Below are 22,725 nucleotides of genomic sequence, written 5' to 3' on the forward strand. Positions count from 1 at the left end.
TTTATATCTGTATGGATAGGAACATAAAATTATTAGGAAAGTTATTTGTGTTCCGAACTTAAGGTTAGTTTCAATAGAGATAACACAGCTGTTTAATGCATGAAGTAGATGTGTAATTGCTAGTCAAAATGACTCTCACATACCCACACTATTACTGCCAGAGTTGAATATTACCTTACTATAATTTCATACACATCCTGCAACATTCTTTTTTCATAGCCCACAACTAAATGTTCCCTGTTGAGAAGATGTGGTGTTTTGTTGTTACTCTCTTCAGTTATCTATTGTTCTCTGGCCTTCAGCGAGGGATACCTTTAGCAACAGCAGAGTTTGCCCTCTGATTAGGCATCTGAACAGTTACTAGCGTGAAGCTGAGATTCTTTAAAAGAATCAGGTATTGCTCCACAGAAAAGCACCACTGATGGATGGAACCTGGCCAATGGAATTAAAAATGTATTTTTAGGGATTATACTATCTTTTGCATGGGTGTGATCTAATAGCATTATCAGAGAAAATTCAAAATCTTACATATTAAGCAACGTAAATCGTTCTCCAATCAAATGACGCAATTTTTAAAGAAAACCTTATTGTGGTATCTGTTTCCAATAGTCAATTTATTGTCTTGCTTGTAATTCTTTGTTTTCATTGTCTTATCTCTCTGTGAAAAAAAGATGTTTGGTAGAAAAGTTTAAGCAAAACTATGAATTCTCTTGGGAGGATGACAAAATCCATTTCAATTTTCAGAGTATACCTAACCGATGTGTTTGTGATACCAGTAGAGAGAAAGGAGTTTTGCTACAGCACCACAGAAGCATCATGTCCCTGCCTGAAGAAGCCCTGACCCTGCTGGGAAGACAGGTGACAGCCCCTGGGAGCACATACAGTAGAGAGACCCAAAGCATCATATTCAGATTCACAGCAGCCAGAGCCTTCCCCCAGACAACACCCTCTTCACCATGGAGCTTGTTGGGCTGAGATGAGCATGAGGAGAGCTGACACAGCATCTGCCAGTGGACACAAAGGACTTTGCCAGTTGTGTAATCTTCTTGAAGTTTATCTGACACACACAAAAATGATTCCAGGTGAAGGAAGACACAGAGGACTGCAATCAAGAGTAGCTCAAAACCAACAAAAGCCATTGATTGTAATGCCATTACACAGTACATAGCCATCCAAAATGGCAGTAGTCACCGAACAAGAGAAAGGAAAATCTTTTACCAGCTTAACAGGCTTATTTTATATTCTGTATGATGCAAAGATCCTAAGGTTACCAAAGCACACCCTCACTTTTTCTGTAAAACACGCTTCACAGTCAGCAGCCTCAACCCTCGGCTGAAAAAAACAGGAGCATTTCACAAATCTCACTGGAGCACAATGTGATAGGGTGCCAACTGGTTCTCTCACACACATGTATTTTCAGAGTCAAATCTTATTTGGTCCTCCATCAGCTGCTCTTTCACAGAATCACAGAATCTTCAAAGTTGGAAGGGACCTCTAGAGATCATCTAGTCCAACTCCCCTGCTAGAGCAGGATTGCCTGGAGCACGTTACTCAGGGCTGCATCCAGGCGAGTCTTGAAAATCTCCAGAGAATGGGACTCCACAACCTCCCTGGGCAGTGTAAACTATTGCAGTTACCCTCAGTTCCCTTTGACATGAGAGAAACTACCCTCCATGACTCCAGCAATGTCCACACATGAGCGAGATGAGCAGGATTCAGGAGGTGCATGTCGGCAGGGTCTGACTGAGTACACAGAGCTCCTAGAATACTCTCTCTACCTCTCTGAAAAAGTGCAGTTATTTCTCTAACACTGTACCTTTGGAAACACTTTTTTTTTTTTTGTTATGCAGTACATGCCAACCGGGTAGCAAATCTGGATACTGCATCTAATTCCTGTCCTCTTGCACAGGCGTGTAACTTCAAAGCACATCACATGGAGCCTGTGAAAACTGTTGTTTGCAAGAGATAGGAAACGCAGTCTAGGAGCACAAAAGATTCTGCTTCTCTGTTTATAGCTGGAGGGAGACATGAAAATTGTGTGCAATCCTTAAAAGACTGCTCTAAGGAGATTCAGGTCCCACTTCCACAGGGATGATGAGGTGCTTTTAACAGCTCACCTTCTATGTGGCTCCCCTCGTTTGTTCTCTGGCTGTCTCCAAGTGGAACAGCACAGGTGCCTAGTACAGTCTGAGCTGCCCGAAGGGATGAGCACACATGACACAGGAGCTATGTGAGAGCCCTGCCCTCTGGAGCTCCAGCTGAAGGCAGGCAGGAGACCTGGGAAAGCTGCAGGCTGTGCAAGCTGCCTACGGCACAACAGCAGGAGAGAGACTTCAATCAGGGAGAGCACCCACTCCTGCAAAGAGTGTAATACATTGTGCGTCCTTTTCCAAGCCCAAAAATACCTTCATGTCTATGACAGCTCCCAACTTTCTCCTTTTCTCCTAATTATAGAGACTGAAGACTGTATCTCCATAGCTCCCAGCTTTGTAACACCACACAAAACAGCTACTGCCATCATGCTGGTACCCAGCTCTCTGCCCTTCAGAACCAGCTGTACCAAAGGGAGCCAGAAGGGATGGTATTTCCAACAATATGAACTTACATGGAGCCAGAAGGGATGGTACTTCCGACAGTATGAACTTACATTTTGTCATTAATTTTCAAAATGAGTGAAGCTTTATTTCCGCCCAAGAGCAAAACTAAGGAACAGGGAGAGATTTAGGGAATAGCGAGAATTTAGTAACTCCCCTCAGCCCTCAAAAATAACCTATTGGAAAATAATTTTAAATATGGCAAGTAGAACAGTTTTGCCAATGGGTTGATGAGAAAAAATACAGCTAAAACAGTTAAACCTGCCGTCTGAAGTTAATTTTACTGAGTCTTGTCACATACTGCTAGAAAGCATGTCATCTGATGGCATTTATAAACAAACAAAATTTTAAAAATTAAAATAACCTTACAAGTTCATTCTGCAGCAGAAGAGAGAGATAGTTTTAATATTTCAGCAGATAACCAGCCTGCTTAACTCTGAAAAGTCAATGCATATTTTAAAAAATTCACTTCACATCTGTTCATTGTGTACAGGCCTGGAGGCAACCACCAGCCAGAAAACTTTGATCATCCAGCAGAAGCTAGTTGGTGTCTGAAGAGCAGAAGAGGATTGTCTTCGTTGCTTTCCTCTCAAACATGTTACAAAAATAAGAACTTCGGTAAAAGTTTGTATGGAAAAAAACATGTTGCAGTTGCAATGCTATTCAAATGCTCTTGAAGCAATAGGACAAACTGGCTGAAGTATTCAGTATTTACAACCACGCAGTTCTCTTCAAAGCTTCTACGGCCTGTCACTCCATTGAGGGGGTGGTGTTAAATAGAGTCAAAGAAAAGAAGGAGTATAAAGAAAAAATGTTCCGCTATTTGCCCAGAAAATGTAAACCAAGTTTTTGCTTATTTTTAACGTAAGGTCACAAATACTATTTGTATACATTGAAGAGGAAAATCAAATAGCCCTGCTTGTACCACGTCAGTAGTCACAAGTTCCTATTTGTGGCAAGTTTCTGTATAACCTTCTTGAGCTCCAAATTCATGGTTACAGACCCATTTGCAACCAGTCATTAGATGATTGTACATTTCCAATTTTCACATTCACCAGTTTCATCAATCACGTCCCTTGCAATCCCAGACAAACTCATCACTAAGTAACACTTAACCACATACTGCCTCTTTCAACAAATAAGCTGCTAATCATCAAATACTGAACATGAACTATGGTATACAATATCCCTTAGCAAGGATTTGAGGATTATCTCATCTAATTAGATATAAGCGTGTTTTCTAATCTGTGGGTTTAAGCCAAAGCCCAATAAAAAATTTACATTGACTTACACTGAGTTTTGGATCAAGCACTGGGAGAACTTGATTTTGCAATTCAAAGAGAAAGAGACCTTAAAAAAGAAGTGTAACTAAATGATGAAGGAAGAAAAGTGGTTAACCGAGTTAAATCACCTGGCACAGAAATGGACTGGACATCCCATATCCCTGATAGGATAGAGTCTTGAGAAAGACACTGATGAGACTTTCTGGATTTCTTTGATGCCATCCAAGTGTAACAATCCAGCTGACTGATAGTTTTCAGACTCCTAAAAGCAGTGGAGATTCTAGCAGACATACTAGAACATGTTTTATTGTTTATTTGTATAACTGCTGCCATGTGCAAACACTTTCCAAACAAGGCGGAAGATAAATTATCAAAATGGAAGTACAGCGATTGAAAAGTGTTAAAGATTTGACTCGAGAATTCTGCACTGAAATTGCATAAGCCTTGTCCCTACCCAATCTGGAACTGTGTATTATATAACTGTCAATTAATATTTGTTAGTTGCATTTTTATTTTGCTTTTAAATCATTCTACCAATGAAGTGTTCACTTCAGCTCTTGGGAAGTTATTCCATTGACTAACAGGAATCACTGTTAGCATGCTTTGAAGTTTATACTCCTCTATCTCATTACTTAAGGATAAGAAATCATTCTGACACTTTGTCTCACCAGAAAAAATTCTCTCCTCCTGTGTGTATTCACATCCTTCAAATACTACAGAGCAGTTGTCATCTCCCCTCTCAGAGGTCTCCTTTTCCCTGCCAGCTATGAAGCTTTATTTCTGTTGCAGTGTTCTTCCAGGTGCGTAACCCTTTCATCTCAGACCATTCATAGATCTTGCTTCCCTTTTAAATTTTCTCCAGACTGCAACCTCTTCTTAGCGATGAGATGCCCAAATCCGAACAAGGGCTATGTACTGGCACTATACAAAGAAAAGCCATTTTCTTTGGTCATCTGCAGTGGGGTGTCTCTGCTCTCTTGCCCTAAGTCACGCTGGTTTTGTGCAGGGAAAGACGGATCAGTAGGGAAACAAAAGTTAATTTCACAGATCCTATCCATATGCGACTATTCAAGAAACCGGAGATAACCAAAAACGTGAAGTAAGGCTAATAAATACTACTGCATGCTTTTTGATAATTTGCTGCGTTGCACAAGAGCTAGTTATTCCAAGGACTATTTAAAAATTGTTCAATTATACATGAAATGAATTATCACCACATTTCCACGAGAGAAAACGTATTCATGTTCAATTGAGCCTGAACCTGTGGTGGAACAGGTGAGAATAAACTGCTGGATACCCTGACTGAAGGTTCAAAATGGCATTTTAATGAATTAAGTACAGATTCATTTGTATATGAAATCACCACAATGGCCTATTTGGGTCCCACTCAAGTTATATTTCAGCAATAACCGCACGCTACTGGATTGCTTGTTCATTACCAGTCATGTCTGTGCTGGCCCGGGACCAAATTAGTGTCCTTCCATGATACAGCTATCTGTTGCTGATAGGAATGGCTATTTAAATGCAATTAGTAATTGCTATTATATCTGACTATAAAACACAAGCACTTCCCTTCTCATTTCATTTTGCAGTCCATCATTATTTGCTTGTTACAGTATCTGTAAAGTGTTAATTTGTTGAGTTGTTCAAAGAGCATTAAAAGAGCTAGCTCACACAGTGTGATTCTTCCCATTTGAACACTTGTGCAGAATGGAGCCGTATCAACTGAGCTCTGTTGTAAAACTGGTGTAAAGGGATCAGGGTCAGTGAGTACAACATGCTCGCTTACATCTAGTACACATGCACGCAGAAACCTCTGCTCCAATAATTATCACGTTGCCAGTCTGGCAGGACTGAGTTGAAAACCCAAAGCTGGGGAATGGCAGCTCCACTGAAGCTATCCTTGAGGATTTTGTCTACTATCTCTCATTAACTTGATGATGAAACACAGTACTGTAAGACGTGTGCAGATAAAGCTCAAATCTGCACTATCAGCTGTACAAAGTGTCCTACAATAAAGTGCATTGTTGATGAACACTACAACAGCGATTGCTGGAGCATGCAAAATCCGTTATCTTAATGCTCCTGAGCTGCAGATTAAATTACTCTAATAAAATGCAAGAAGTTTTCCTACATTCACAGACTGCGCATCCCTGATTCCATCTATTTTATGTAGTTCCCTGGAATAAAGAAGAAAATTGTCAGGAATTCAACCTACTAAAAATGTCAGCTACAGAAAACCCCCAAAGGTGAAAGTAATTGCCAGATGCTCCAAGGCCTCATTATATCTGCACTGACAGTGTTTCGGTGCTCTTACTGGCAACTGCATTGCTTTTCCATGTTGCCAAAGCACTCTGGCTAGTGTCAAAGAGCACGCACCTAAGGCCAGGTCCTCAGCTGGTATAATATGGCATTGCTCCAATGGCTTTAGCGTCTGTTAGCCAAGGCTCTGGTCCATATGATTTGGTTGCCAACATCATGGAAAAATTCTTTTGTTCCCAAGCAGCTCATGTTTTTAATAGCTAATTAGGAACTGTTTCACATTCAACAAAATCTCTATTGACCACTCTCCTACAATTGGATCATTCAAGGGTATTTCTTAGGCTTATTCCTCTTTTTGAATGGGCTCATTTCTTTTCCTCTTTTGCTTCCCAGTTCTTTGTGGATTGTTGTCTCCTCTAAACATTATCTCAGTGTCTCTTGGAGCTCTCCCATTCATTTTGGGACATTTCCCAGTCCTCTGATTCTGTTTCAGCCGTCACTCATGTCCTCATTTTCCTTCCTTATTTCCCCTTCTGCTCTCATGTTTACACAGGTAAAACAGCACAACAGTTCTTCATCCACTTCTAATATAGTTAATACTAAATTAACACGGAAAGATTTGGTTTTGCCTTTAGAGATTCCAAAGGCAGCACCAGACTTCTGAGGCTTTCTGTTGTCTTTGTACCATGTTCTCCCTGAGGAGAAGAAAAAGCAAGAAACAGAAGACTAGTAGATGCAGCAGTGGAAAGCAAAAGTGATTGAAATCTCTTAATTAAAAAAAAATAATAATTTAGGTTTAGGCCCTGATGAAATAACCATTAAACAGATTGCTCATTGGGCATATAGTTCAATTTTGCATTGAATTCTTAGGCCTAATGAGCAGACAGGGTTGTGTGAATCCCAGAAAACTTAGTACGAGCTCATAAACCAGGATAAAATCTCCAGTACTAATACTAGTTACTGTACAAGAATTATATTGTGAACTGGTTTTTAGCTTTCCTTATCTCTTCCTGAAAAGTTTTCACTGATATTTCTTCTGAGTAAAATAATCTAACTCATGCTGGAGAGGTGGGCCTATGCCAACCTCACAAAGTTCAACAAGACCAAGTGCAAGGTCCTCCATCTGGGTTGGGGCAATCCCAAGCACCGATATAGGCTGGGCAGTGACTGGCTTGAGAGCCACCCTGAAGAAAAGGACCTGGGGGTCCTGGTAGACGAGAGGCTCAACATGAGCCATCAGTGTGCACTCGCAGCCCAGAAAGCCAATCGTATCCTGGGCTGCATCAGGAGAAGCGTGGCCAGCAGGTTGAGGGAGGTGATTCTCCCCCTCTGGTCCACTCGTGAGACCCCACCTGGAGTACTGCGTCCAGTTCTGGAGCCCCTACTACAAGAGAGATATGGACGTGCTGGAACGTGTCCCGAGAAGGGCCACGAGGATGATCAGAGGGCTAGACCACCTCTCCTATGAGGACAGACTGAGGGAGTTGGGGTTGTTCAGTCCAGAGAAAAGAAGGCTCCGAGGAGACCTTATAGTGGCCCACCAGTATCTTAAGGGGGCCTACAAGAAAGCTGATGAGGGACTTTTTAGGATGTCGGGTAATGGTAGGACTAGAGGGAATGGATTAAAACTAGAGATGGGTCAGTTCAGATTGGATGTTAGGAAGAAGTTCTTCACCATGAGGGTGGCGAGACACTGGAACAGGTTGCCCAGAGAGGTGGTGGAAGCCCCATCCCTGGAAGTGTTTAAGGCCAGGCTGGATGGGGCTCTGAGCAACCTGATCTAGCGGGAGATGACCCTGCCCATGGCAGGGGAGTTGGAACTAGATGATCTTTAAGGTCCCTTACAACTCTGACAATTCTATGATTCTATGCTATAAATGCAAAGGCAAGACCTATAAACAAAAGATACCTGGGATCGCAGTTCTCTTCACACACAGGTTTTTTTACACAGATGAAAAACTGCAGATAGATACATCCATTTGACCAAGAAAAGAATGAGTTGCTGGCTCCATCCAAACCTCATTTTCATTTTTACTCCAATAATTAAGTAACAATTTAAAGAAAATATCTGATACACAGCATATTCTTTAGGCTCATCTTCTATACCACAATACTATAATCTAACACTTTCCCTTTTCTCGTCTTTACTTAAAAGCAATAATAGTCTACCCTTGACCAAAAAAACCCAGATTTTGCATTCCATTAGGACTATCTATGTGAGTCCACAACTCTAAAAAAAGTGAAAAAAAAGTAACAGAGACCTAGCAACACTTAAAATGTAAGTAGTGTTTTTTGCCAAGTCTGAATGCCCTTTAAAAATCCTACTTGAATTTTTTCTTGCTTGGTTTTATAAATGGGAATAAATAGAAAAACCAGAAATAAATTATTTTCCAAAGGTCATGCAGAAAGAAAGACTGGATTAGCCCATGGTTTAAGCACCAGATTAGATCTGAAAACATGGTGGCTCTGCCATTAACCCTCTTGTGCAACCTTGCACCAGTCATTTAATATAATTTTGTTTTCTACAGGTAGGATTAAAAAAAAAAACAATACCAGCATGTAAGATCTGGGAGGAACTGCAACCATATGACAGAGAAGCAGAAGTGCCAAGAACAAAACTCATGCTTTTGACTCATGCCCATCTATTTTATGGACAAGACTCCCTCCTTGGATAAGCATAAGCATGGAGTTCAAAATACAGGATGCCTCCAGAAACACTAGCACATTGCGACAGCGCATTAAGAGGGAAGCCTATTAAATAAAACAAGCAACAATTTCTGAAAGAGAAATTCATACAGCCTTGCACTTTTCTAAACAGTTTTCTTACGTTCTTGTAGTCATTAAAATGTATAAAAATGATTATTTCCAAAACAGCATTACCATGAATTATCACCACCCCTGTTGCCTAGCAACTGGAGTAATTTTTGAATAGTGAGCTACATAAACCAGTATGTGGAGTTTGTGCAAATGGGTATTCATCTGAGGGTTTAAAACACATTCATCTTGGAAATCAGAGGCAGATAATGCAGCGCTAATGTAAAGCTGAAATGCTCTTAAAAAAAATAAAATGGCACTAACAATTACTGCAGCTTAGCAAAACTCTCCTCCTGTAGCAGATCTGAGCCCTGTCAAACTTGGTCAAGGCTGGAGTTGACTGCCTTGCTCTTCCCCGGGCTTGCAAGTGCCCCTTTCCAATTTTTATGAAGATATTTGACATTCCTGCAGAGAAAATAATTTTTGCCCAGTTTTTTGAGGGATTTGCTCATAAGTCGAGAGCAAAAGAAGCAGGTGACATTAAATGGCAATGTATTTAAGTCAAACTAAAAATTCTATTTTTATATAACATACTGAGCTAGAAGAACTCACTGGTTCATACCACGACAGAATGATGTGCTTAGTAAGGTTCAAAATAGGTCTGGACATTAACAGTGACAAAGATATAACTCACTGAGATATTAGAGAGGGAGTATAAATGAAAGAGAGACTATACATGAAAGATACAAACTCCCAGAAATGGCAGCCTGGTCACTCATTATCTGCATGTGGTTGCCCATTATAGGCATTCTTACCCCTTCTTCAGACCCACGTGGAATTTAACTTGAATGCAGGACAAGATCCCAAACCATATCAAACTGTATTTTTTGATGTCTGAGAATTTCTACATTGCTTTCTTACAAATTTACTAGACAAGTTCCTGCTAAAGCCAGTGTCAATTTCTGTTACTATTCCCAAAATTTGGGGGCGGAGCAGGTGGGTTGGTCCTGAGGGAGAAAGATTCGAACTTAATGGCTTCCAAGACTTGGCCTTACGGGTAAGAAAAAAAAAAAAAAAAGCAAAATGTGCTGAACAGCAGCACGTGTTTTTCATGGAGACTAAAGGCAGAGAGGCAGATTCATCCCTGGCATAAACACAGAGCCCACTGAAGGCAATGCAGTAGCATCTGCTTATACCAGCTATGAATCTGAACAAGCTTTTCCCTACAACTACTACCTGTGGAGATAAAGCTGGATACAGCACTGAAGGGAGTTTAAGAGCCTGCAGCCTCTCAGAGTTTAGAGAACTACATTTCTGCTGTAACAGAAAACCTCATGTCTATGAAATTGTGAGTTTCCGGGCTCCCAGGAAGCAATGCAGTGCCTACTGACAGGCTGCCATAAAATACTTAATAGTTGTTTAAAAGCTCAGATAAAGAAAAGACGCTCCATTTTGTGAGCTTCTCTATGGAAATTTGCTGAGATCAGACACACAATGCGCAGTGCTGTCACATAAGAAAACACTTCCGTTGTTTTCCTTTGGTTCCACTCAAAAAAGGCAGTTAACAAAATTTTAATTTTCTCCTTAACAATGAAAGAGAACACCCCTAAGAAAGGGAAATTCTCTCAGATAGATAGGCTGGCTGTTGCTTTAAACAAGAGGTACTACTGAACACATAACACATCAGTCTATGGGATGATCAGCCTCTTCTACAATGCAGCACACACACTCCCCCCTCCTTCCTCTCTTCTCCACCGAGGAGCAGCACACACCTGTACTGCCGCACCACTGAGGAAATAGTGTTTGCACTCACCCAGCCACCAAGTCTCTTATTTCCATTGCTCATGAACGATCACATTTGGGAAAAAATGCTTACATTTGGGAAAAAATGCTTTCTGCACTCTTCTCAGCAAGAAGCGGACAACAGTTGCTCCAAAATCTGCCAATACGTTATTCAAGTTATATTTTAAAAGTCCTCCATAGAAACAGCGATGTTGCCTCTGATTTACAGATGACAAACCACTTCTCTATACTTCTACTCTATACTATCTGCTCTTATAGGAGCGAATTCAAGAGGAGATGCTGTCCTGAAGAGAGCTCTTATCTTCTTTCTGCAGCACAGAAACATTGATGAGCGAGTGTGCTGGCACCTCTGGCTGTGTAAGTTCAGGAGTGCAACAGCTGGGAATCACAGCAGAAAGAGACTGGTAGTGCAGCAAGTAGAAGACGTGTTTGGTAACACTCTTCTGCCAGTCAGGCATTGCCAGGAAAGGCACCTGTTGTATTTGGTAAGTATTCCTTGTATGTTTAGTTCTAGCCTAGGGAGCATCATTAACACCATTTTTTCTATTCCTACATTTGGCCTTCCCTTCAATCCCTAAAATCCAACAGGAAGGAAGACAGGTTTTTGAAAGGCACAGTCTGAGCTACACTTTGTGAAGCAGAGTTCAAACTATTTTCACACTATGACTAGGTGCTTGATCCACAAAACATTTAATGAATGTTTATATGTACAAATTTGGTTGGCCCTTAACTGAATTCCAGTCTGACTGAGCTCCAGGAACAGGAATATTTCCAGAGAGCATGTTTTAAGCCCAGAATGCCGAAGAATTTTGGAAAATAAATGTTAAAAGAAAAATAAAATTATAACTAAACTCAATGAATCTTTATTTTCCAAAATGAAGTAAACCAAAGAAGTAAAACTTGTCAATACCTTGCAATCTTGAATGAACGTGAGAAAATAATCACATTTGCAGCCTTTAAAATGATAAAGAGAGTAAAATGTATGGACTGAAATATGCTCTGTGAATGACTTGTTTCATTTTTCCTGTCATCCTGGTGTTCCTAACTCCAGATTCTCATATACATGTCCTTCATGAACGGTGACATTCAGTAGCAGTTTGATTACAAAGTGCTACTGTAAGCCATTCCTGTGATGCTAGTTGCTACTCCCTAGGCTTCAGGCTAGAGAAAAGCAATACCATCCACAAAATCAGAAACTTTTCAACAAGAAGTCTGTAAGACTGCCTGGGTTGGGTAATGAATCCAAACTTGCTTTCAGATCTGCACATATGACAAATGGGGTGAGAAAACAGTGAAGAGAAATGAGTACAAAACATACCCGCTAGGTGAGCAATTACTCTAATTTCCTAGAAGCTAACTGCAGTAGCAAAGGCCACTTGCCTAGGGTGACAAATAGGGCCTACTTCTTTTTTGCAAGTGAAAGGCTGACACTGAGATTCAAATCACGCAACACTAAAATGCAAAGTAACCTTGGATCACAGAAAGAATCTCATGACAAACATGCATGCTGGCAGGGGGGTTGGAACTAGATGATCTTTAAGGTCCTTTCCAACTCTAACCATGCTATGATTCTATGATTGTGCCGTATATTTTCAAGAAACTAAATTCCACACAATGGACAACAAAATAATTTTCTCTATAGTGCTGCATTATGGCAGCAACATTTGTCTCTGTGGAGCAAACATGAATCTGTCTCTCAGATGCTTTGAAACATTAAAAAAAAAATCTTTGAACAGTCCCAAAAAACACACTCATAATGTGCTGAAATCCAAGCCTTAAAATCTTTAAGACACCTGAATCCTATTTCAGCAGGCTTCTTCCTTTGCAACCTGAATGTCAAATACAGTGTAATACCAGATGCAAATACCAGATGTAAGGTGAGATCAGGTGTTACTGGACCCTAGGCAGGTTTTGCTGTACCTCAAGAGGGCTGCACTGACCCCAGCAGCCTGTCTCCTGCTTAGCCCACATCTGCCTCAGTCCCAGACAAGCCCACTGCTTGCAAGCATCCTCTCATTAGGTGCAACACAGAATACCACTTACTTGTACGGGATGTGTTTGCTTCCATTGACAAGGGCAAGGATGACGTTCCCCAGTGCTGACAATGAGAGACAGAGGCCAGAGCTTCCCTCCCGGTTTTTGCTGAGCACTTTCACACAGCTACCCAGGTCAATAAGGTGCAAGCGGCTGCGACCTCCAGACACTGCCATAAACAAAGCAAGCAAACAGTTAGCATGTGCCTCCAAAACAGCTTCCCAGGAAACCAAAAAACTCAGCACGATTTGCAAAGAGGAAACAATCCAGAAACGCGTCCTAATTCATGTTAGCAGCAACAAACTGTAGGGGTCCTGTTAACTCACTGTCAGCCTTTATTGCTGTGCATTGCTGTCCGCTCTGGACTTGCTTAAAAATTGCCGAGGCTTTCAATACTCACCCGCTCCTGCAGGTTTAACTCTGTGGGAGTCACCACTCTGCTGCTTTTTTTTTTTTTTTAAATACATCTCTATTAACCTGTACCTCTGTCATTACTGTTCCTCTGTCTGACAAACTATAGGCTGGGAATTGCTGCTTCCTGAGCAGTGATCCTGTGTTAGCTTCTCTTATCTTTCCCATCTTTAATACTGGATCTTTAGAAGAACCTGTGGTGTCTGTGTGATGCTCAACTTTGCTTTAAGTCTATATACTTTACATTATCATTGGGGCTAAGAAAAGGTTTGCCATGCCATGGATGATGCATTGTGGACAAGCTGCTCTGTTCTGAAAAAAGTTTCTGTAAAACAGACAAGGGTTCCCTATGTTTTTTTCTTGTTTTATTTATATTTAAATACTATATTTAAAGTGAAAAGATGCTACCGCTGAAACACCAAGATTAACTGACATTTGCTCTCTTTAAAAACATATGGCTCCTTATGAACCCAGGGTGGAGACTATGTAGACCTCTCAGAAGTGCTTCTAATTCTCTGCTATCTCAAGATAATTTCCTAGCTATGTATTTTTGCATCCGATCTTTGACCACTTCTCCCTATTCTCAAGAGCTAGTTTAGAAGCAATCTGTAGAAAAAGGCAGTTTTATTTCTAGGATCTTAACTCAAAAGTTAAGAGCACTATTTGAGGATGCAACATAACTTAAACAGGATTGGAAATTCGCATCTGAGTTTATCTCTAAGCAAATAAATTCACAGCCATTTTGACACAGAACCTCAACTTTTGCATCTAGTAAAAAAATGTAGTAGCATGTGGGGAAACAAGTTCACAAGCAAAGATGGTGATGGGAGCAACTAAATGATGGGGACTTTGTAAAGGAAGTTTCCAGATACATGTCATTGCTTTGGAAATGTCTCATCAATCACAGAATCATAGAATGGTTCGAGTTGGAAGGGACCTTAAAGATCACCTAGTTCCAACCCCCCTGCCATGGGCAGGGACACCTCCCACTAGACCAGGCTGCTCAAAGCCCCATCCAGCCTGGTCTTGAACACTTCCGGGGAAGGGGCATCCACAGCTTCTCTGGGCAACCTGTTCCAGTGTCTCACCACCCTGACAGTAAAGAATTTTTTCCTAATACCTAATCTAAATCTACCCTCTTTCAGTTTAAAACCACTACCCCTCATCCCATCACTACACTCTCTGATAAAGAGTCCTTCCCCATCTTTCCTGTAGGCCCCTTTAGGTACTGGAAGGCTGCTATAAGGTCTCCCTGGAGCCTTCTCTTCTCGAGGCTGAACAACCCCAACTCTCTCAGCCTGTCCTCATAGCACAGGTGCTCCAGCCCTCTGGTCATCTTTGTGGCCCTCCACTGGACCTGCTCCAACAGGTCCATGTCCTTCTTATGCTGGGGGACCCAGAGCTGGATGCAGCACTCCAGGTGGGGTTTCACCAGAGCGGAGTAGAGGGGCAGAATCACCTCCTTCAACCTCCTGGCCATGCTTCTTTTGACGCAGCTCAGGATGCAGTTGGCCGCCTGGGCTGCGAGCACACATTGTCGGCTCAATTTGAGCTTCTGAGCTTCTCAGCACAAGCATGTTTTTTCAATGACCGTGCATTCAGTAGCTGTGGTACCATGCCATGATATACAGACATATAGGTACCATGCCATGGTATACAGACATGTAGGTACCATAGGAGGCAGAAGGAAATAAATTTACACAACATTTTACAGATTTGCTCATAGAAAGAAAGTCAACTATGAAAAATTTATATAAATGTAGAAAACATACAGCTACTAAGGGTATTTATAACCATTAGTTGTAACTTAAAACATCTTAACCTAAACTGAAAAAATAAGGAGAGAGATATTTATTTTGCAAGCACTTCAAAATGCAAGGCTCATTGCTTAGTCCTACTACCCAGTGCCTTGACTGACACAAAACTTCCTATAAAAATATAAAGCCTTTCTGTAGAATGTGTTATATATAATTCTATAATTCTGTTTCAGTTGTAGGTAATAGCTAATTGAAATGAACAACAATAAAACTACAAGTAGATTTTTATCCACAGATGTTTCACCGCTGTGCTCTCAGTGGTGGGAAGCGGTGGGATACATCTCATGGGGAAGTATTCACATGCATTACGGGCTCCTGCACTCACTGCGGAAAGTCAGGCTTTCCTGGTGAACCATCCAGGCAGCTGCACCTTCACCTCCTCTGAACTGCTCATGGAGGACTTTTGCCTCCCCACTACAAGTCCTTAAAACTCTTAGACTTAAGAGTCCCTGAGTCCTCTAAGACTGCTGTCCCCAGAAGGCTGAAATTACCTTTTTTGAGTATCCCCCAATATTTCCTTAGAAAACCAAAGAAACGTGTTTAGTTGCTACTGAAAATGACTGCAGGTGACTTTACTGAATTATATATAATAAATATTTCTGTTGCTAAGATTACTGGACGTTGGGAAAAAAAAAAGAAAATGAAAGAAAATCTCAGTCATATTGTTTCCACACACACTCCTATTACACAGGCTGAGGAAATCCAGAATACAAGAAATTACCCTATCTTTCCTTCTTATTTAATTTACAAGTCAAAGTAAGACATTTTGAGGATGGCAGATCCACTTGCTTGATCTGAAAATGAAATTATTTGTTAGGCAAGTTCTCCACTAATATGCTTGGCAACTATAGAGAAAAGAACTGGAACATCCTAACACTTGTTTTTGTCTGTGGTTGCAGAGACTTCGCAGAGCTGACAGCTGAAAAATGACTGTGCCAGTTCTGCCACAATGCCATTTATTTCAATGGTGATAAGCCTGCTTCATGACATTCCTGGTAATGAATCTAACAAGGAGGTAAATACAGTACCAATACGTTATTCTAATAGTCATTTTTTACCAAAATCATACGTTGGCCAGCCCTTTAATCTCTTATCCTTTGGAAGCTGGGTTTCCTTTTTTTTTTTTCCTTTTTCCTATCCTTTTTAAATCCTGTTACTGGAATCCATGTATCTGTACTATCTTCACGATTTGGTTTTTTTTTTTTTTTCTGAAAAGTCCTTCATTACAGCAGGAGACAGTGATAATCACTAGGCGCCTTTTCTGAGCAGCTGGAATTCCCCCCTCATTCAATTATCAGTGAGATCTGACCCTGCCTGGCTTGTGAGGCCACTCAGATATGGGAATCTGAAGACAGGAGGTGGTATGGCCATGAGACAAAGATAAAACTAAAGGCAGTGGGCAAAGCATGCCATATTATAATCCAACAGGATCGTGTCTTCTTTTTTGAAAATGAGTCATTAGAACCACAGGAAAATAATTTTTCCCCTTTTATTAATTGCATTTGAAACCAGTAGAAAAGGACTGGGTGTACATGTACTTGCATCCAGTAAAAAGGATGGAGCATTAAATAATTGTAATAGTAATTCCCTCAAAATCAGCCATCTTTATTCCGATGAACCAGTGTGTTTGAGCTTTCACAGTCTTCCTTTCCACCACAGGGTGGTTAATTAATAAACTTTTAGTTAATTGAGACATCTGCCTGCCAATTCTACAAGGGTTATTACTTAAACACATGCAAACTGCATTTTCTTTTAGAGCGAATTTCTGTTTTTCTCTCTTATAAGTACAATCAATGTAAATTTTCTGCATTCAAACATCAGACATTAATACTGCAGTGATGTTCACCCACTACACATCATAGCTTGCAATCTATTCCTTATTACAAATAACCTGTGCAGAGCCAGGAGCTGAAGCGTATGCTGTTTCTGCAGAATTGCTTAAGACCGCAAATTTAAAGAAGGAGCCATCTCTAGTGTCTTTCAAACAAACATTTTTCCCTGTAAAAAATGATTATTTAAAAAAAAAGAATTTTAATGTGAAAGTTTTCTTTTTTTGGTGGGGCTGCTTCTTATATTATACAAATCTTTTAACGCTGGAACTCACTAAAAAAACCCTTTTGTATATCTCCAGTTATAAACAATTTGGGATACTTGAAACAGAAGATAAATATAATAAAAAAAATATAAATGGTGTGAGTTAAATGAAACCTTTGAAAACTATAGAAACATATAAGTAGACATGGAAGCATCTTGTACTCGTTTACAAGTGGGAGATGGAAGTAAAGACACAAGCCAGTGAAAGCACCTATGGCAAAGAGAGGGAGCAAGCCAACCTGAAAAGCCCAGAGCCCTTACAAAGATCCATGAGAGTGCTTTGTGTACATGTAGTTCGGCCAGTAATTAAAATATCGTGTATCTCCAAGAAAAGCTACAGTTTATGCATTACCAAAATAAGCTTCCACACAAACTGCCGTATTTAGGTGCTGAAGGGGAACAGCTAGTCTAAGGGTGGCAAGAAATTCTCATCCCCAAAACATTTTAATCCATGACCTCAACACTATCAGTAAAGATAACACTAAAAGTCAACCTGAAAAGCACTTCTTTTTTCAGATACAGAGGCCCACACAGTGCTGAGGACGAACTGTTAGTATCTCCACAATGGCAACTAAATTGACAATTAATGGGAATAATCCCCAGTGGCCTTTAATGGCCTTTGGTGGGTCTTTACCAGGCAGGTGGACAATCTGCTGGTATGAATGGCCCCACCCCATTCTGAATGGAGAACTGTTTAAAGCCTGTCTCCAAGTAGGCATGGAGGAAACTAAAGGGAGAGAGGGGACAGCTTACTTCCGCCTTTGCCGCTCTTCTCCATGCGGTACTGGTAGATATGCAGAGTGAAGAGCATGTGGGAGTTGCGGTGATCCTCCTCATCACAGTCCCTCTGGCTGCTGCGACGCGAGGCAATGGCGGCGTCAAGGAAGAAGGCAGCCTTCTCTGCCGTAGGGGCACGGAGCTCACTCTGGTTCTGGAGCTGCAGGTTAACACAAGGGAGAAATGACCTCCAAACTTCCACACGAGTCAAAACTACCAGACAACTTCCCTCAGTCAACACACACTGTAGATACGTTGGCTTCTGACAGGACCAAAAAGGAGGAGGTGCCCGATGAAATGAGACCCTCCTGACACTGGCAGTGACAATACCATATCCTCCAGGAGCTCCATGATCGAATCCAGGCTTCTGAGGGTTCTTACTTGGGATACCTCTGGTGGCAGTTGTTAAAAACAAACCACAGCAAATGAAAACTGTCCTATGAGCTGGTCAAATGCATAAATTTGTTCCTTCACTTTCCCAGAATTTTAAGCTATTTATGCCTATTAATTATTCACTATTTTCATCATTTTTACTGCCTTTTTTTCCCCCTGCATTGCTGGCTCTGGCAATCACTGTGTCCTTCTGATGGTTAGAAGTGAAAAGAAGTGGAAGACACATCAGTCCCAAACTCAACAGTTGGGGGAGACTGGTAGGGGCAGGACTACATGTTCCCCTTCAGAAAGTTTTAGAAGGGAGCAGTCCACAGATGAATCTGGGAAATAACAGCATTGAAGCTTGTGTTCAGGCCCATAGCACGTGGTGAGCAGCACAGAAGAGAAGCTTTTTTCTTGCCCCTTCATACCACAAGCTTATGCACCTGCGCACGAGCCAGGGCAATGCATTAAATGGAACAAGGCAGGTAATACACATACATTCACATTTGCTGGACCTCAGTCCCAGTCACCAGCCTGCTCTTATCTCTCCAAAATGATAGACAGCATAGGAGGGCAGATATTATTAACCTCCCATAATGTTAGGAATGCATATGTGTTTCATGTCACCTAAGATTAGTTTGTCTGTGGAAGGGACATGTAACAGTGTAATCTGATGGCATCAGTTTTGGCAGTACACAGAGCTGGCCCACAGCCCATAGGGTAGATTTGTTTCATCTTGTGTAAAAACAGTGAGGAACTCCCATTCACAGAGTTTGCTCCGCTGCTACATAATACAGCTAGAAGTTAAGTTCTCCTAAAGAAGACAGTACTCCTGTCTTCTCTTCATGACCATTAATCAGCCTGAGGAGGGATAAAGCCGAGGCTCTGTATGGGCTGGGGTGACACAGCTGAAAGCTAAGCTCTCTCTAGAAAGAGGGAGGAGGGCAGGAAGGAGTTAACAAGGCAAGCAGAAGGCAGGCCAGTCTGGGGGTTGATCTCACTAATGTAAGCAACAAGAAAATGTGCATACTTGGAAAGGCCCAATGACAGACAGTGTGACATATGGTGATTATTCATTTGCTATACACACTGCTGAGTTTGCGTATCTGTATGGCTATAATATAATATACTCCCTTCATCTGAGGATTTTGAGAATTCAGGTGTAGGACACATGACTCCAGAATGTCACTATATCTTGTAAACACAGGCAAAAAGGCTTTTTTTTCTGGCAATTTCATTCAGTATTTTACACTGCAGAGGTACACAGACGTCTCATGGAGCTACCTTTTCTCCACTGATCTAAAATAATTCATTTTGTAAAAGGTTGTTCTGTCTGTATCTATATGAAAATAAGCAACAATAATGGAATATTTACTATTATTATTGCTATTGTGCTTAAATACCATAGTAAAGCATTAAGCTGTATAGAGGAGCTAGTTGTTAGTTATGTAACATTTATAACATGCATACGTATGCTAATTCAGATTTTAACTGGCCTGTCTATCACCCCAATGGGAACTGTGAAGAATCAAGTCTCCCATCTTATACTCACTGGACTGCACCGATTACTGGATACCAGGGGGTGAGATCTCATGACACTGCAAATATTTCATAAAGCACTAAAGCCAGGAGTTAAGTGAGAATGTAAACGCTACTTGTTATTCATAAACAAAATGCAACTTTGTAGTCCTTAGGCAGAATGGGAAAGATTGGAAAATATGATCTAAGTATGTCCAAAAGGCTTAAACCACAAAGAGATAAAACGAAATTCATTACTTGCTGTTTAAAATCTCACGATTCATTACTTTTGTGGATGTGAAACATGATTTCTAGATGCTTGGATCTGGAAATAGGGTACGTGACCCTGTAGGTCCGTTCCCTCCTCCCTTCATTCCCCATCCTTGGACACACAGTGCTCTGCAGGTTCTGGATGGAAGCAGCCTTCACCTTTAAGGTTGAAGGAATGTATTCAAGCTCCATCATGCTGGTTTGCTCCTTCATCTACTCATACAAAAATCAGATATACTCCCTCACAGACAGCAAAATGAAAGCACAGGCCTTTTTTCCCCTCAAACCAAGTGCGGGGCAAAAAAAGGGCTGCTGAGGCTTTCTAGTTGTTACCCAGGAAATACAAAACCCAGTTACTCATTCCTGCTAAACCTCCAAACCTGAGAAGAGTTCGAGTTATTCTTGGCTTGCCCAGCTCAGGAATTTATTTCTTGGCAGCAATTAATAAGTAGCAATTAATGCTTCCTACAATGCTGCTAATGCAAGTGCTATAAATAATGTAGTTTATACAGAGATAAACAGCCATATTAATGGCCTCCAGCTATTTGTGCAGTACTGTAAATATTTTAGCTTGTTGTTTTACGAAAGAGAGATCACACTTTCTTTTTATTTTTTTTTTTTAAAGAATGAGGTGAATTTTTGTTTGCAATGAATGTTTTCACGTTTTATTGCAAACACAAGCCCCTGCTCAACATCAGTTATACCAGAGGTACAAATATTTAGGCCAGGAGAGCAGATGGCCCTGCAGCTGCAGGTCATAAAGTTCTTGCATGTTTTAAAGTAAACACTTTCAAGTCTATAAACTTTATGCTCCGGGTAGTTCTTGAATTTGAACCATCCCAATAGCTAAAAAAAAAAAAAAGGTCACATTGCTTGTTTCAGTGTAAAATGAACCGTGGATTCACCTGCATGCCACAAATGGGGTCCTCACAAAGGTAGACACCTGGGGACTGGCCATCTTGCAGGCTTCCTGTAGCCACTTCTGACAACAGGTCTCTCAGATTTTCTTCTTTCCCCCACACCTCCACTGCAGAAATTCGGACAGAGAAGCGTGCTCCTGTCTTCTCTTTGCGTTCATTAATCAACTTGAAGAGCCAGGAGATGGCACAAGGGATTATGCCAAGATTTTGCATGGAATCATCCTTCCCGATCATGGTGTATGACTTCCCTGTCAGGAATGGGGGGGTGGGGTGGGTGGAAAAAAGATAACAACATCACTCCCGGGACCTTCACAGCCTTCTGCCAAGAGAGATTATCCTGCACAGCCTCATGAAAACAACTTCTCTACAATAAGGACAGTTAGCAAGGGAAAAAGATAGGCAGGCAGACAAATAGTACATGGAAAATGGAGAGCATTTAAAACCAGCAGATGAAATCTTGAGTTGCTTTCAAAAATCATTACCTCAAACATTCCCCTGACATCCCCCATTCTCCAGGCACGGTGCTGCAGGTCCCTACCACACAACATTGCAGCCTCTGATGTGACTGAATAGTGGGGGGAATTGAGGAGAGTAGGAGTGCCATGGTCTCTAAAAATCCCTGCTTTAGATACTGTGAGTGTGATATTCTTTGAATACTATTTTACTTCAAAGCACTCCATTATGCTCCATATGCTGGGGCTGGGATTGACATAAACCTGGTCCCAGGATCATAAAGATGTAACTTCACACAGAAAAAAACAAAACCAGGTACATATGGTCACTTGGTGCTTAAGTGGGACCACAACAAGAAATATATTTTATCTGGGTCAAAACCTTCCCCTGGTTTGCTATTATTTGACTCTGCAATTATAGCTGTGGCTTGTTTCTGCTGTAAAATTTTAATTATTAAGAACTGACACAGAATATATCTTGTACTGCTTTAGGTTTCACTACATATAGTAGACAAGTTTTCTAAAGCTCCTAAATCTATAAGCAAAATGATAAAGGTTATACATCCTTTCAGGCAAGTACTTGTAGCTTCTTTACCTTGTTTCATTTCTTATGTTGAATCTATGTAGAAAAAGATCAGTGAAGAAAATATTGCTATGCACATGTCTGTGGCAAGACCTGGGTCTATCCATGGTGGGTGGAACGGTGGTGATGTAGTTAAAGCAACTGCAGAGACTCAACTCATGCTCCAGCAAAGCCCTAGCTAGGCCACCTCTCTGAAGGACATGTAGCACTTGTGAGACACCATTATCCGGTGGCTTTCTTTTCCATCTCATTTGCCATTGAGTGTTCAGCATGTCACAGGGGGTCCAATATCCAGGTGCTCATCCTAATGTTACTCCTGTCTGACAAAGAGGGGCTTTGTGGTTAGCTGGACCAGTGGCCCTGTTCCATTCATTGTACCAGACCCGGTGGCATTGCAGCATTCAGTACTCTTCAGTTTTTGTTGCCAATAATTTGGCATAATCATGGCCTGATAGAGCTTGCTCTTCTTTATCGCTTAAAAACTGAATTAACCTTTTAAGTTGTGTGTGTACATCTGTGTTTCTTTGAGACAATAAAGAATGGAGATCATTGCACATATACAATACAACCCTCTTCATTAAAGAGACAGTATTTTCAAAATACCTTCAGGTAAGCATGAACAAAATATACAATTAATCTTGAAATTTAGTTATTGCAAAAGAATAATGTGTTAATGATGATGATTCTCCCTTTTATTTTCTTTCCATGAATAACTGAAATGCTGTTGATGCATTTGCAAAGAGCAAGTTTTGATCCATTTGTAATATTCAGTTAACCA

General features: G+C 40.9%; 1 protein-coding gene across 1 annotated transcript in view; it reads right to left on the minus strand.

The window, feature by feature from the left end:
* Window positions 1–22,725, minus strand: part of KIF26B (kinesin family member 26B) — a 295,671-nt gene that overhangs the window by 39,811 nt on the left and 233,135 nt on the right. Inside the window, exons 8-10 of the mRNA XM_054197213.1 lie at window positions 20,898–21,160; window positions 17,806–17,989; window positions 12,740–12,899 (exon numbers count right to left, since the gene is read on the minus strand). Of these exons, the coding sequence (XP_054053188.1) occupies window positions 12,740–12,899; window positions 17,806–17,989; window positions 20,898–21,160 (607 nt within the window). The remainder of the gene's footprint in view (window positions 1–12,739; window positions 12,900–17,805; window positions 17,990–20,897; window positions 21,161–22,725) is intronic.

This window comes from Rissa tridactyla, chromosome 3 (assembly GCF_028500815.1).
Source record: "Rissa tridactyla isolate bRisTri1 chromosome 3, bRisTri1.patW.cur.20221130, whole genome shotgun sequence".
NCBI lineage: Eukaryota > Metazoa > Chordata > Aves > Charadriiformes > Laridae > Rissa > Rissa tridactyla.